This window comes from Podarcis erhardii, assembly GCF_964252035.2.
Source record: "Podarcis erhardii genome assembly, chromosome: 18".
NCBI classification, from domain to species: Eukaryota; Metazoa; Chordata; class Lepidosauria; order Squamata; family Lacertidae; genus Podarcis; species Podarcis erhardii.
The window spans coordinates 7,513,350-7,527,706 of record NC_138516.1 but is presented as its reverse complement, the minus strand read 5'-3'; the positions used below and the strand labels follow the sequence as shown (position 1 = coordinate 7,527,706).

Below are 14,357 nucleotides of genomic sequence, written 5' to 3'. Positions count from 1 at the left end.
GTTTTTATCTTAATCCTTTACCTTGTTGTATTATAACTTTGCATTCTCACCTAGTAACAATCCATTTTTACATATTCCTTTATAACATTGCTGCTAAAACCACTTAACTTCATTCCGACATCATTCTAACATTCATTAATTTTGCAGTAAGTAGTCTTTAAATTTCTTCCAATCTTCTTCCACCGACTCTTCTCCCTGGTCTCGGATTCTGCCAGTCATTTCCGCCAATTCCATATAGTCCATGACCTTCATCTGCCATTCTTCCAGGGTGGGTAGATCTTGTGTCTTCCAATACTTTGCAATAAGTATTCTTGCTGCTGTTGTAGAGATGCTGGCTTCTCTCGGTCACTCACCTGGGCTGTCTGTTTCCTGCCCTTGTTTCCCCAGGTCGCAACGAGTGCCAGGAGATACCCAACGTCTGTAGCCATGGCGACTGCGTGGACACGGAGGGGAGCTATCTCTGCATCTGCTTCAACGGGTTCAAGGCCACCGGGGACCTGACTATGTGCATGGGTGAGTAGGGATCTTTGGGCAGAAGGAATCTCCTTCTCCCTCTGGCCTGTCTGCATGCTGCCGATTTTGCACTTGGGCAGGGGAACTCACTGCCACATGACGACCACCAGTTTGGATGGCTTTGAAAGAAAGCAAAGAAGGCAAATTGGGGGGGGGGGAATGTTTAAAGAAAAGAAGACTGGCAAAATAAATTATTGAGCTATGCAGGGCAAATTATTACCAAAAAAGGGACAATTGTTTAAAGCATATTTTTTTAAGCTTTGTGTGCAGATTTTTTTACATTAGTATAACTTTTAAAAGTCACTTGTAATAAGATGAAGAAGGTTTTAAAATTGGATTGTTAAGTATATAAGGTTTTATGGGCGTGCGTAAGAAAGTATATTATAATGGGACCAAGAGGTGGAATGGAGGGAAGTTGGTCAAAATTTATGGTTTCATTTGGTTATGGGTTTTTGTTTTTGTTTTTGTATTGCTATTTTTGGGAGATCAATAAATTGTTATCAATTGTATCTCAAGCCATTTGCCCATGCTGCCATGCAACCAGTCCATGCAGAATGTAGGCACCCTATATAGAAACTTGCTATAACATGAAATAGTAGTTTGCATCATATGTTTGCACCTAATAATTATAAATAGAAGAATGTAGGCACCCTATATACAGTGGTGCCCCGCAAGACGAACGCCTCGCAAGACGGAAAACCCGCTAGACGAAAGGGTTTTCCATTTTGGAGGTGCTTCACAAAACGAATTTCCTATGGGCTTGCTTCGCAAGACAAAAATGTCTTGTGAGTTCCTGCAGGTTTTTTTTCCTCCCCCCCCCCTTTTTCTAAGCCGCTAAGCCGCTTATCAGCTGATCCGCTAAGCCGCTAAGCCGCTTAACAGCTGATCCGCTAAGCCCCTAAGCTGCTAATAGCGCTAAGCCGCTAAGCCGCTAATGGGCTTGCTTCGCAAGACGAAGAAACCGCAAGACGAAGAGACTCGCGGAACGGATTCTTTTCGTCTTGCGAGGCACCACTGTATAGAAAGGAGCAAACTAGTGATATTTTAGGGAGCAGACGAGGCCCATGACTTACATCATCGAACCCTGGATAACACAAAACACTGTTGCTGGATGTAGGTTTTATTTTATTTGTTTTTTCTCTTATATTTTGGAAATGTACATCCAGTGTTTTCTTTTCCTTTAAATTTTTTGGGGGCCCCCAAGAGAGTGGGGCCCTAAGCTATAGCTTGTTTAGCTTATACGTAAATCCAGTACTGGCTGGATACAATGCAGAGTTAATCGTCCTGGGTTCTTCCAAGGCTCTGAAGTGCATCAATTGACGTTACATCTTTTTTTTTATTTAATAAATTTTTATTAAGATTTTAAAGGTTACAGAAAAAAAAGAATAATAAGGAATAAAAAGAGGACAATCAAAAATGGAAAAAAAGAAAAAACAATACACATACAAAAAAGACATCATCAAAAAACCGAAAAAAGATAAGAGAAAAAGAAATAAAAAAACCAAGTCAAACCTTTAACTCACTTACTTACATTCACTTATTTCCTTGACTTCCTCACGCCTCCCATTTTTGTATTCTAATTCAATTAGATATTCCAGCAAATCCTTCCAACTTTGTTTTAATCCCAATAATTTATTTTAGCATACTATAATTCCCCTCTTTATGTTCTAATTCATATAAATATTTCAACAAATCCTTCATCTTATTTTTATCCTTATATCTTATCTTATTATACTATAATTTTCCATTCTTTCTTTCACCAAATAACCATCCACTTTTACTTTATCCAATCTTAACTCTCATCCAAACCTATATATCTGTACGTGTCCCCTAAGGTCAAAAAAGATTCCATTCCACGATTTCCCCATCTCTCATTAAAAAAAAAACAAACAAGAAACAAATTATATTATATACACTTTAAATTCCCAACTTTCTCCACCAGATCCCCTCCCCGGTTTCGGCCCCCAGCAAAAATCCATCAGTCTCGGAAAACCATCAACCTGGAGATCTTAAATCCGCAATCGACGTTACATCAATCCCCTCTCGCTGTTTTTGCATCCACAGACATCGACGAGTGCGACCGCCAGCCCTGCGGGAACGGGACGTGCAAGAACACTGTCGGCTCCTACAATTGCCTCTGCTTCCCCGGGTTTGAGCTAACCCACAACAACGACTGCATGGGTAAGAGCAAGGGCAGGGCGCCTTGGGCCCGAGGACTGAGTGCGGCCCTCCAAGCCTTTCCGCCTGGCCCTCGGGACTCTCCACAGGCCACACCCCCTTTCCTAAGCCACACCCCCTCGCTGATCCAGTTTCACATCCTCCTTGGGCGTTTTCTCCTGGAATAGAGTCTCAGAATCGTAGGCCTGTAGAGTTATAGACTCATTGAATTGTAGAGTTAGAAGGGACCCCAAGGCTCATCTAGACCAACCCCCCGATATGTGGGAATCTCAACTAAAGTACCCAGGACAGATGGCCATCGTACCGCTGCTTAAAAACCTCCAAGGAAGAAGAGTCCACAAACTACCGAGGGAAACAGTTCCATAGAATTGGAAGGGATCCATAGGGTCATCCAGTCCAACTCTCTTTAATGCAGGAATCAATAATAATAATTTATTACTGGTACCCCTTCCATATAACTGGGTCGCCCCAGCTGCTCTGGGAGCCTTGCAGCAAAACATAAAAGAACACAACAAAACCTCAGGCATTAAAAGCTTCCCTATACAGATATCTTTGGAAAGTTGTATAGTTCTTTATCTGCTTGACATCTGATGGGAGGGCGTTCCACCAAGGGAGGGTGCCACCACTGAGAAGGCCCTCTGCCTGTTTCCTTGTAACCTCATTTCTGGCAGTGAGGTAACCGCCAGAAGGCCCTCGGAGCTGGACCTCAGTGTCCGGGCTGGATGATGGGAGTGGAAACGCTCCTTCAGGTATACAGGGCCATTTAGGGCTTGAATTGGGCTCGGAAATGTCCTGGGAGCCAGCATAGATGCTTTGATACCAGTGTTACATGGTCCCAGCGGCCACTCCAAGTCACCAGTTTATCAGCTGCAATCGGGATTAACTGTAGTTTCCAAGTCACCTTCAAAGGCAGCACTTGAAATCACGTCAGTGCAAGTAGATAAATAGGTACCACTGTGGTGGGAAGGTAAATGGCGTTTCCGTGCACTCTGGTTTCCGTCACGGTGTCCCATTGCACCAGAAGCGGTTTAGTCCTGCTGGCCGCATGACCCGGAAAGCTGTCTGAGAACAAACGGCAGCTCCCTCGGCCTGAAAGCGAGATAAGCGCCGCAACCCCACAGTCGCCTTTGACTGGACTTAACTGTCCAGGGGTCCTTTGATGATGAAGATAACAACTAGGACTAGCCACCTGAGAAATAGTTTCTATCCAAATGATAGATTTTGGTTTTAAACACAGTGTAAGGTAGCCCCTGTATTCAGTTATGGGGTAGCAGAGTTTTTAGGGGGTTAACCAGGCTGGGATAGCTGGGATAGCAGGCTTGTTGGTTTTTGAATGTCTGATGTAGATTTTCTCAATTTCGTTGTTCTGTATGGGACAATGACAATACTAATAATACTACTACTACTACTACTAATAATAATAATAATATCCTGCCCATCTGACTTTCCCCCAACCACTCTGGGTGGCTTCCAATATCTATAAAAACGTAATAAAACATGACACATTAAAAAGCTTCCCCATTCAGAGCTGCCTTCCAATGTCTTCTAAAGCGAATGAATCAAAGCTAATGTGATTCCAAACTCCCAGAATGCCTCTGGATAGAGGATGCAGAGATTTGTGTAGAAACCAGTAGGTTTTTCCATCGATCCCTTCCACCTTTGCCTCTGGCCTCACCCGCCCCAGCTCATGGCCCTCAGGAGGATATGTCAGCCCTTGGGTTGCGAACCATAGCTGTCAACCGTCCCTTATTTGGTGGGAAAGTCCCTTATCCCAGCGCCGTGTCCCGCTGCTGTCCCTTGTTGATGATGTCCCTTAAATTTCCCGGGTTTCAAAGAAACAGCTCCTCTCCCTCCCTCCCTGCCGGCCAGGGAGGAGGGAGGCTCCAACTGTGTTGCTTGGCTCCCAATAAGGAGTCTAGGAATGACTGGGGGGTGGAGCTTGCATGCCTTGTGCCGATCAAATCGGCCGCGTTGCCTGGGGACTCGCCTTTGCTCAGCGCTTCCCAGCGGAGAGGTGACGGTGGTTTTCCTTGCTGCATCCCCTTTGCCGGGTTGCTGCGCTGTGGGAACCACCGCTTGAGGCTTCGTTTGGCTGCTGGCTGGGCTTTCTGTCTTTGGCTCAGAGGGGCTCAGAAGTCGAACATACCTGTGTTTGGAAAATCCCTTATTTTGGCTGCTGATCCCTTATTTTCGAGGCTGCTGGTCCCTTATTTTCAAATCTGTGACAGCTATGTTGCGAACTGCTCTAGACTCCTGCAGTGGGAGGTGGCTCGGCCATCTTACGGGGACGCACTTTGCCGGGGCAACTCCATGCTCACGTTCTCTCTCTCCCCCCGCAGACATCGACGAATGCTCCTCTCTGGCGGGGCAGGTGTGTCGGAACGGGCAGTGCATTAACAACATTGGTTCTTTCCGGTGCCTCTGCCAGGAGGGCTACGACCACACGCCGGACGGCAAGAACTGCGTCGGTGGGTGTCTTCTGGATCCTCTCCCTGGAGGCCCCCCAGGAAGGGTGGGGTGGTCGAAGCAGGGTCGGACGTCCCCAGAGGGAATCCATTCCACCAACCGGCAACAAGGATATCTCTTTGTGGAAGAGGGCAAGGCGGCCTCTTCGCTTCCAGACTCTCGAACGAGGCATAGGATCACAACAACGAGAAATCGAGCCTTTAGTGTCATTGGCTCAGTCCTGCGGAACTCCCTGCCACTCAAAATTCAGCAGAGCTTTTCTTATATTCCATTTGTTTTATTCATTTATAATGATAAAAAAATAATGACCATATTTTTCGCTCTATAAGGCACACTTTTTCCCTCCTAAAAAGTAAGGGGAAATGTGTGCGCATCTTATGGAGCGAATGCAGGCTGCGCAGCAATCCCTCTTGCTGTTCTGGCTTCAGCGATAGCCGCGCAAAGACTCTTTCAACAACATTTGATTCAGAATATTCTTTTTCTTGTTTTCCTCCTCTAAAAACTAGGTGTGTCTTATGGCCGGGTGCATCTTATAGAACGAAAAATACGGTATATACTACGGTATATAAAAATATATCAGGGCGGTTTACAGCAATAAAATATAACAGTACAATTAAAAAAAAAAAACATATTTAAAAGGTCAAAAATAGACACCGTTGTGAAGGGATGGATTCTTAAGCGCCTACATCGCAGAAGAGTTTCCAGCAGGAGTTTAAAAGCTGGCAGAAAAGGCGCCTGCTGAATTTATAGTGGCAGGGAGTTCCGCAGGACTGGGCCAATGACACGAAAGGCTCAATTTCTCATCGTTGTCCAGTGAACTTCACCAACTCAGGGAAAGACCCAAGGGCGTTCCTGCATCTCTGCGATCAAACTGGGATGTAAGGGATCAGGCGATTTGTTGAGGTATCCTAGCCCTAAGTGTCCAGGGCTTCCTAAAGGAATGCAAGGGCTTTTAATCTGACCAGCTGTCGTGGAGGCAGAGGTGTTGTTGGAGGCACCAGCCGGGGAACCCCCAAGGAAACCCCCAGGGGAAGAAGGCTCAGGGCCTGGGGACTGGTGGTAGGACAATGACGAGTGGTCAGGGGGAGAAGGAGGAACAGATTAGGAGGAACAGGTGTCAGTGTTGGAAATCAAGCCTATCTCGGGAGTAACTGGCAACACTCCCAGGCACCCGGCTTGGTCTCCTGTTGACCTCCCTGGCTGCATTCCCAGCAAGATCCAGGCTAGGTCTCGATAGGCGATTCTTCACAGCGTGAGAAGAACACACACACCCCCTCCTGCTCTCCCGGCAGGGAAAAGGAGATAGACAGAAAACGTTTTTACATGCTTTTATTTCTGTCTTTGAAGCATTACAGAAAACATGACTGCTCTCTTCAAGCTCCAGCAGTCGAGAGACAAACACTTCCTGTACAAGAGGAAGAGCTCATATTACACTCTGAGCTAATTCCGGTGCATCGCCCTGTGTTTTGACTGTCCCTCTGTTTCCCACGGAACAGTCCCAACTTTCCATCATATGATGTTTTCAAGCTAGCACTTTGCAGCTGCATTGCTTCTATATCATAAGAGTCGGAAGGTGATGTGGGAACAGGGTTTAGTGAGAAGTCTAGAATCAGAGGGACGAGGATGGCACTGTGGGTTAAACCACAGAGCCTAGGACTTGCCAATCAGAAGGTTGGCGGTTTGAATCCCTGCGACGGGGTGAGCTCCTGTTGCGCGGTCCCTGCTCCTGCCAACCTAGCACATCAAAAGTGCAAGTAGATAAATAGGTACCACTCTGGCGGGAAGGTAAACGGCGTTTCCGTGCGCTGCTCTGGTTCTCCAGAAGCGGTTTAGTCCTGCTGGCCACATGACCCGGACGCTGTACGCCGGCTCCCTCGGCCAGTAAAGCGAGATGAGAGCCGCAACCCCAGAGTTGGCCACGACTGGACCTAATGATCAGGTGTCCCTTTACCTTTTAGTAGAATCAGAGGCAGAAGCTGGAGCCCCATTGGGTGACTCTCAACATCTCCCTCTTTCTTCTTCCTCCCAGACATCAACGAATGTGTCAGCCTTCCTGGGACTTGCTCTCCAGGAACCTGCCAGAACCTCGAAGGCTCCTTCCGTTGCATCTGTCCGCCGGGTTACGAGGTCCAAAACGACAACTGCATCGGTAAGTTTCATTTTTGAAGCTGTCCCAGAAACTCCAGCGGGTGCAGAATGCTGCAGCGAGGCTCCTCACGGGGTCTCTGCCATGGGAGCATATTCACCCAGTGCTTTTCCAGCTGCACTGGCTCCCGGTGGAGTACAGGGTCAGATTTAAGGTGCTGATTTTGACCTTTAAAGCCCTTCACGGCCTAGGACCCTCATAACTACAGGATCGGCTCTCCCAGTATGCCCCACGGAGAACCTCAAGGTCTATAGATAGCAACACCCTAGTGGTCCCAGACCTAAGGAAGTTAGATTAGCTTCAACCAGAGCCAGGGCCTTTTCAACACTGGCTCCCGCCCGGTGGAACACTCTGCCTCATGAGACCAGGGCCCTGCGGGATCTGATTTCTTTCCACAGGGCCTGTAAGACAGAGTTGTTCCGCCTGGCCTTTGGCTTGGAGCCAATTTGATTCCCTCCCCCTCTTTCTTTTTCCTCCTGTGATGAGGCTCCATCTTAATATTTTAATGTTTCAATATTTTAATGTTGTATATTAATCTTGTTTTTAAGTTGTAGTCATTCAACTTGTTTTTATGATTGCTTGTTAGCCGCCCTGAGCCCGGCCTTGGCTGGGGAGGGCGGGGTATAAATTATTATTATTATTATTATTATTATTATTATTATTATTATTATTATTATTATTAAAAGCTCTTTCTTCACTCCTTCTCCACGGTTTGTTGTGGCTGAAGCCGGGCTTGGGAAACCTTGGTTTGTTTTTGCTGCAGAACATATCAGTGATTTTGAATAAAGCAAAATCGACGAGAAATAAATTGTTGTGCCCAGTTAAATTCTACGAACTGAAATGAATGTATCTAAGTTAAGAACATGGGCAGCTGCTTGGTCCATCTACCTCAATGTCGTTTACACTGGCTGGCAGCTGCTCTCCAGGGTTTCAGGAAAAAGAACGTTCCCAGCACGGCTGGACTCGAACCTGGAGCCTTCTCCATCCAAAGCCTTACCACTGAGCTGGGCACCCAGTTGTTTAGTCGCTTAGTCGTGTCCACCTCTTCGTGACCCCCTGGACCAGAGCACGCCGGGCACTCCTGTCTTCCACTGCCTCCTGCAGTTTGGTCAAACTCATGCTGGTAGCTTCGAGAACACTGTCCCACCATCTCGTCCTCTGTCGTCCCCTTCTCCTTGTGCCCTCCATCTTTCCCAACATCAGGGTCTTTTCCAGGGAGTCTTATCTTCTCACGAGGTGGCCAAAGTCTTGGAGCCTCAGCTTCAGGATCTGTCCTTCCAGTGAGCACTCAGGGCTGATTTCCTTCAGAATGGAGAGGTTTGATCTTCTTGCAGTCCATGGGACTCTCAACAGTCTCCTCCAGCACCAGAATTCAAAAGCATCCATTCTTCGGCGATCAGCCTTCTTGATGGTCCAGCTCTCACTTCCATACATCACTACTGGGAAAACCAGAGCTTGAACTATACGGACCTTTGTTGGCAAGGTGATGTCTCTACTGGTCATGTCCCAGTTAGTCATGTCCTTTAATTCCACCGGGTCTTCTCTAAGTAGGGCTAACACTGGACGCAACCGCCAAAATAAGCTGGGCAAATGATTTGAAGAAAACTGTTCCATAAACACGCATACCTTGGTTCTCAAACGCCTTGGCTCCCGAACAAATTGGCCCATGAACGATCGAAATCCGGAAGTGAGTGTTCTGATTTTCAAACGATTTTTGGAAGCCGAATATCTGACGCAGCCAATATCTGATTGGAGCCACTCGGAAGCCGCACCTTGGTTTTCGAACGGTTCCAGGAGTCAAATGGAATCGTGGAACGCATTCTGTTTGAGAACCAAGTTATGGCTGTATATTTGTGTTGCAGCTGACCTGTTGGTGAGTAGGCCTGTTGGTGTAAATGGACCCAAGAGTAGACATGTTGGTGTCAGTGGACCCAAGGCACCCTTTTATTTCACTTTGAGAAGGACTAACATTGAAGACAACCCGTTGTTCTTTTAGCTGCTTTAACCAGCTGCCTGTTTTGTTGTTGCAAACAGATATCAATGAATGCGAGGAGGAGCCCAATATCTGCCTCTTCGGGAGCTGTACCAACACACCTGGAAGTTTCCAGTGCATCTGCCCACCTGGCTTTGTGCTCTCCGACAACGGCCGGCGCTGCTTCGGTGAGTGACTAGCCAGCGGCACAGCTTTCCCCATCCTTTCCTGGTCGGATGTCCATCCCCCCACCTCCTCTGGGACCATACTATTCTCTTGGTGATTTTTAAAGGTAAAGGGACCCCTGACTGTTAGGTCCAGTCGTGGCCGACTATGGGGTTGTGGCGCTCATCTTGCTTTATTGGCCGAGGGAGCCAGCATACAGCTTCCGGGTCATGTGGCCAACAGGACTAAGCCACTTCTGGCGAACCAGAGCTGCACACGGAAACACCGTTTACTTTCCCACCAGAGCGGTACCTATTTATCTACTTGCCCTGGTGTGCTTTCAAACTGCTAGGTTGGCAGGAGCAGGGACCGAGCAACGGGAGCTCACCCCGTCGCGGGGATTCGAACCACCAACCTTCTGATCGGCAAGCCCTAGGGTCTGTGGTTTAACTCACAGCGCCAGCCGCGTCCCTCCAGCCCTCATAGGTTTACGGAAAAGCTTGAAGAATAAAATTATCACCGGGGGCGGGAATGAGCAGCAATAATATAGGGCCGGTGCCCTGTTCTTCCTCTGCCCTGCAGACACCCGGCAAAGCTTTTGCTTCACCCGCTTCGACAATGGCAAATGTTCCGTGCCAAAGGCCTTCAACACCACCAAGGCCCGGTGCTGCTGCAGCAAGATGCCCGGAGAAGGCTGGGGAGACCCTTGTGAGCTTTGCCCGCAGGAGGGCAACGGTAGGTGACCCAGCTGAGCTGGCCTGGCATGGAGAGAGTTTGAGGGCGAACTGGATTCAGGGCCGGCCCACCCATTAGGTGGTTTGAAGCACCTGCCTCAGGCGGCATAATCCCAAAGGCCCATCTGCCAGTGAAGAAGCGGTACACACAGCTCGCAGACCCTCCAAGTTCCCCTGTTTTCCAGAGACAGTCCCGGATTTACAGAAGCCGTCCCGGTTTCTGATTTGATCCCAGAATGTCCCACTTTTCCTTAGGACGTTCTTATTTTCATCAGAGTAATGTTGGAGGGGGTGGAATAGGACGTCCCTATTTTCATTGGAGAAATGTTGGAGGGGGTGGAATAGGACGTCCTTATTTTCATCAGAGTAATGTTGGAGGGGGTGGAATAGGACGTCCCTATTTTCATTGGAGAAATGTTGGAGGGAATGGAATAGGACGTCCTTATTTTCATCAGAGAAATGTTGGAGGGGGTGGAATAGGACGTTCTTATTTTCATCAGAGTAATGTTGGAGGGGGTGGAATAGGACGTCCCTATTTTCATTGGAGAAATGTTGGAGGGGGTGGAATAGGACGTCCCTATTTTCATCAGAGTAATGTTGGAGGGGGTGGAATAGGACGTCCCTATTTTCATTGGAGAAATGTTGGAGGGAATGGAATAGGACGTCCTTATTTTCATCAGAGAAATGTTGGAGGGGGTGGAATAGGTCAGGACATCCCTATTTTCATTTGAGAAATGTTGGAGGATAGGGAAAAGAACATCCCTCTTTTCACGGGAGAAATGTTGGAGGGTGTGGAATAGGACGTCCCTCTTTTCAAGGGAGAAATGTTGGAGGGTGTGGAATAGGACATTCTTTATTTTTATGACAGGAGTGCCTGGTGTGCTCTGGTCCATGGGGTCACGAAGAGTCGGGCACGACTAAATGACTAAACAACAAAATTTTCATGGGAGAAACATTGGAGGGGATGGAATAGGACGTCCCTCTTTTCATGGGGGAAACGTTGGAGGGTGTGGAATAGAACGCCCCTATTTTCATCAGAGAACTGTTGGAAGCCATGAGCTCATGTGATCATCCGCAGAGACAGACAGGCAGATGCAACCAACCAAGTCACACTCAGAGCAGACGATTGACCTGAATGCATTTAAAGTCTAGACTCAGCGGTGCTCTTCTGAGTACAGTGGTGCCTCGCAAGATGAAAAGAATCCGTTCTGCGAGTCTCTTCGTCTTGCGGTTTTTTCATCTTGCGAAGCAAGCACATTAGCGGCTTAGCGGTTTAGCGGATCAGCTGATAAGCGGCTTAGCGGCTTAGAAAAAGGGGGGGAAGGGGAAAAAACCCGCAGGAACTCGCAAGACATTTTCGTCTTGCGAAGCAAGCCCATAGGGAAATTCGTTTTGCGAAGCGCCTCCAAAACGGAAAACCCTTTCGTCTAGCGGGTTTTCCGTCTTGCGAGGCATTCGTCTTGCGGGGCACCACTGTATGGCTTAATGTCAGCAAGCACACAATCCAGGCGTCTTCTGTGTGCACCTAAACAACCTCAGACTGGCCTTCTCTCTGATTTCCACTGGTAATTCATTCCAGAGACCCAGAGCTGCAACACGAAAAGCCCAAATAAGATTTGTTTTTGTTTAGTCGTGTCCGCCTCTTCGTGACCCCCTGGACCAGAGCACGCCAGGCCCTCCTGTCTTCCACTGCCTCCCGCAGTTTGGTCAAACTCATGCTGGTAGCTTCAAGAGCACTGTCCCACCATCTCGTCCTCTGTCGTCCCCTTTCTCCTTGTGCCCTCCATCTTTCCCAGCATCAGAGTCTTTCCCAGGGAGTCTTCTCTTCTCATGAGGTGGCCAAAGTCTTGGAGCCTCAGCTTCAGGATCTGTCCTTCCAGTGAGCACTCAGGGCTGATTTCCTTCAGAATGGAGAGGTTTGATCTTCTTGCAGTCCATGGGACTCTCAAGAGTCTCCTCCAGCACCAGAATTCAAAAGCATCCATTCTTCGGCGATCAGCCTTCTTGATGGTCCAGCTCTCACTTCCATACATCACTACTGGGAAAACCATAGCTTTAACTATACGGACCTTTGTTGGCAAGGTGATAGCGGCAGATAAAAGCACCATGGGTTTTCACAACTTAGCCCTGCTCAGAGTAGACCCATTGAAACCAAAGAGCAAAATAAGCATGCTTCGTTTCCCCTCTCTCTCTGCAGTTGCTTTCCAGGAGCTGTGCCCTTACGGTCACGGTGCGATTCCTGGACCCGGCGATACCAGGGAAGGTGAGTAACAAGAGAACAGGGCCTTTTCGGTGGTGGCTCCTTGATTGTGGAATGCTCTCCCCAGATACTCTCGGCCTTTTAAGCAAAGGCCAAATGGGATTCCTTAGCTGTGATTGCAAGGGGTTGGGGCTAGATGAGCCTCGAGTCACCCCCTTCAGACTCTGCGATTCTACTCGTCGAGTCGGAATCTCATTTCTCGACACTTGAATCCCTCGGTTTGGGTCCTGGCCCTCCGATCGTGGACTGGGAAACCTGTGGGCCTCAGGATCCATGCATGCTTGTCCCCAACCACGGAGCAGGCAGAGGACTTTATTGCACTGTTCACAATGTTGCTCCCTTTCTAGATGTGAACGAGTGCTCCGAAAATCCCGGCATCTGCATCAACGGGAACTGCATAAACACGGATGGCTCGTTCCGTTGCGAGTGCCCCTTTGGCTACAACCTCGACTACACTGGAGTAAACTGTGTGGGTGAGTGGGGGTTAATGTATATGGGATGCAGAACAGGTAGGAGTGGGATACCTAAATACCACTTTGTCACCTTTCCCCATATGTACAGCGGTCCCTCGGTTCTCAAACTTAATCCATTCCGGAAGTCCGTTCCAAAACCAAAGCGTTCCAAAACCGAGGCACGCTTTCCCATAGAAAGCAATGCGAAATGGATTAATCCGTTCCAGACTTTTAAAAACAACCCCTAAAACAGCAAATGAACATGAATTTTACTATCTAACGAGACCATTGATCCATAAAATGAAAGCAATAATCAATGTACTGTAAAATAAATAAGACAGTATTGTAGATGATTTAAAAAGTTAAAAAAACATTTCTTACCTGCACTGATGATAGCCATTGTTGGGATGGGGTTTTTTTATCCATTTCCACAGTCACACAATCAATCAATCCATCCATCAATCAATCAGTCAATCACTGGGTTCCACACAGTCACAAAAACAAATGAACTGAAAAAGCCTCAGAAATGAAAACACAAAATAAATAGCAGAAACAGAAGCGCTAAACTTAATCCGTTCCGGAAGTCCGTTTTGCCTTCCGAAATGTTCGAAAACCAAGGTGCAGCTTCTGGTTGGTGCAGGCGCCCCGGAAACAATAGCCGACAGCCACATCAGACGTTCGACTTCCAAAAAACGTTTGAAAACCGGAACAGTTATTTCCGGGTTTTTGGCATTCGGGAACCAAGGTACACAGACAGCGCCCAACGCCCCCAGGACACGTGCCACACCCCTGTGGGCAGCGTGTGATGCCCCGGGACGCCCATCAGCCACACACCCGCCTGGTCTCTGCCCCCCCCCCCCCCCCAGAGCTTGAAGCTCTGCCACTGCCAGGATCCATCTTGGGCAGGCTGGCCGAAGGCTGGCTGCACTACTATGAGGGACAAGCCCCTCTTGAAATAAGCATGCTGTAAGATCTTGGGGATAAGAATTTGTTGAACCTAATTGTTTATTTGGAAGATTTGGAATACATGAGGGGGTGGGGAGGGGAAGTCCTAGTTATTGGAAAAAGTTTATAAATTGGATTTAATTTGTTTTAATTTGGAAAACCTTAATAAAAATTATTTAAAAAAAAAAATAAGATCTGGGCTCCCTGCGTGCAGACGAAAGGAGTAAATAGGTGAACAAAGCATATTTCTAAAAGCTTCGACAGTCTCCGCTGCGTCTCGATTCTCCAAAGGACCATAGACCCCGGGTGAGTGCTCTTGCCACCGCTCTTGCCAATATTGATGTTTTCATTTATCTCCTCTTCCTTCCCTGCCACCCCAGACACGGACGAGTGCTCCATCGGGAACCCCTGCGGCAATGGGACATGCACCAATGTGGTGGGGGGCTTCGAGTGCGTTTGCGGGGAGGGGTTTGAGCCGGGACCTATGATGACCTGCGAAGGTTAGTGGGGCTTTGCAGGGTGGTGG

The 14,357-nt window shown here is 47.9% G+C and overlaps 1 protein-coding gene across 1 annotated transcript in view; it reads left to right on the top strand.

The window, feature by feature from the left end:
• Window positions 1-14,357, top strand: part of FBN3 (fibrillin 3) — a 56,404-nt gene that overhangs the window by 12,370 nt on the left and 29,677 nt on the right. Inside the window, exons 5-13 of the mRNA XM_081846045.1 lie at window positions 388-513; window positions 2,578-2,694; window positions 5,031-5,159; window positions 7,187-7,306; window positions 9,338-9,463; window positions 10,023-10,175; window positions 12,372-12,437; window positions 12,782-12,907; window positions 14,212-14,331. Of these exons, the coding sequence (XP_081702171.1) occupies window positions 388-513; window positions 2,578-2,694; window positions 5,031-5,159; window positions 7,187-7,306; window positions 9,338-9,463; window positions 10,023-10,175; window positions 12,372-12,437; window positions 12,782-12,907; window positions 14,212-14,331 (1,083 nt within the window). The remainder of the gene's footprint in view (window positions 1-387; window positions 514-2,577; window positions 2,695-5,030; window positions 5,160-7,186; window positions 7,307-9,337; window positions 9,464-10,022; window positions 10,176-12,371; window positions 12,438-12,781; window positions 12,908-14,211; window positions 14,332-14,357) is intronic.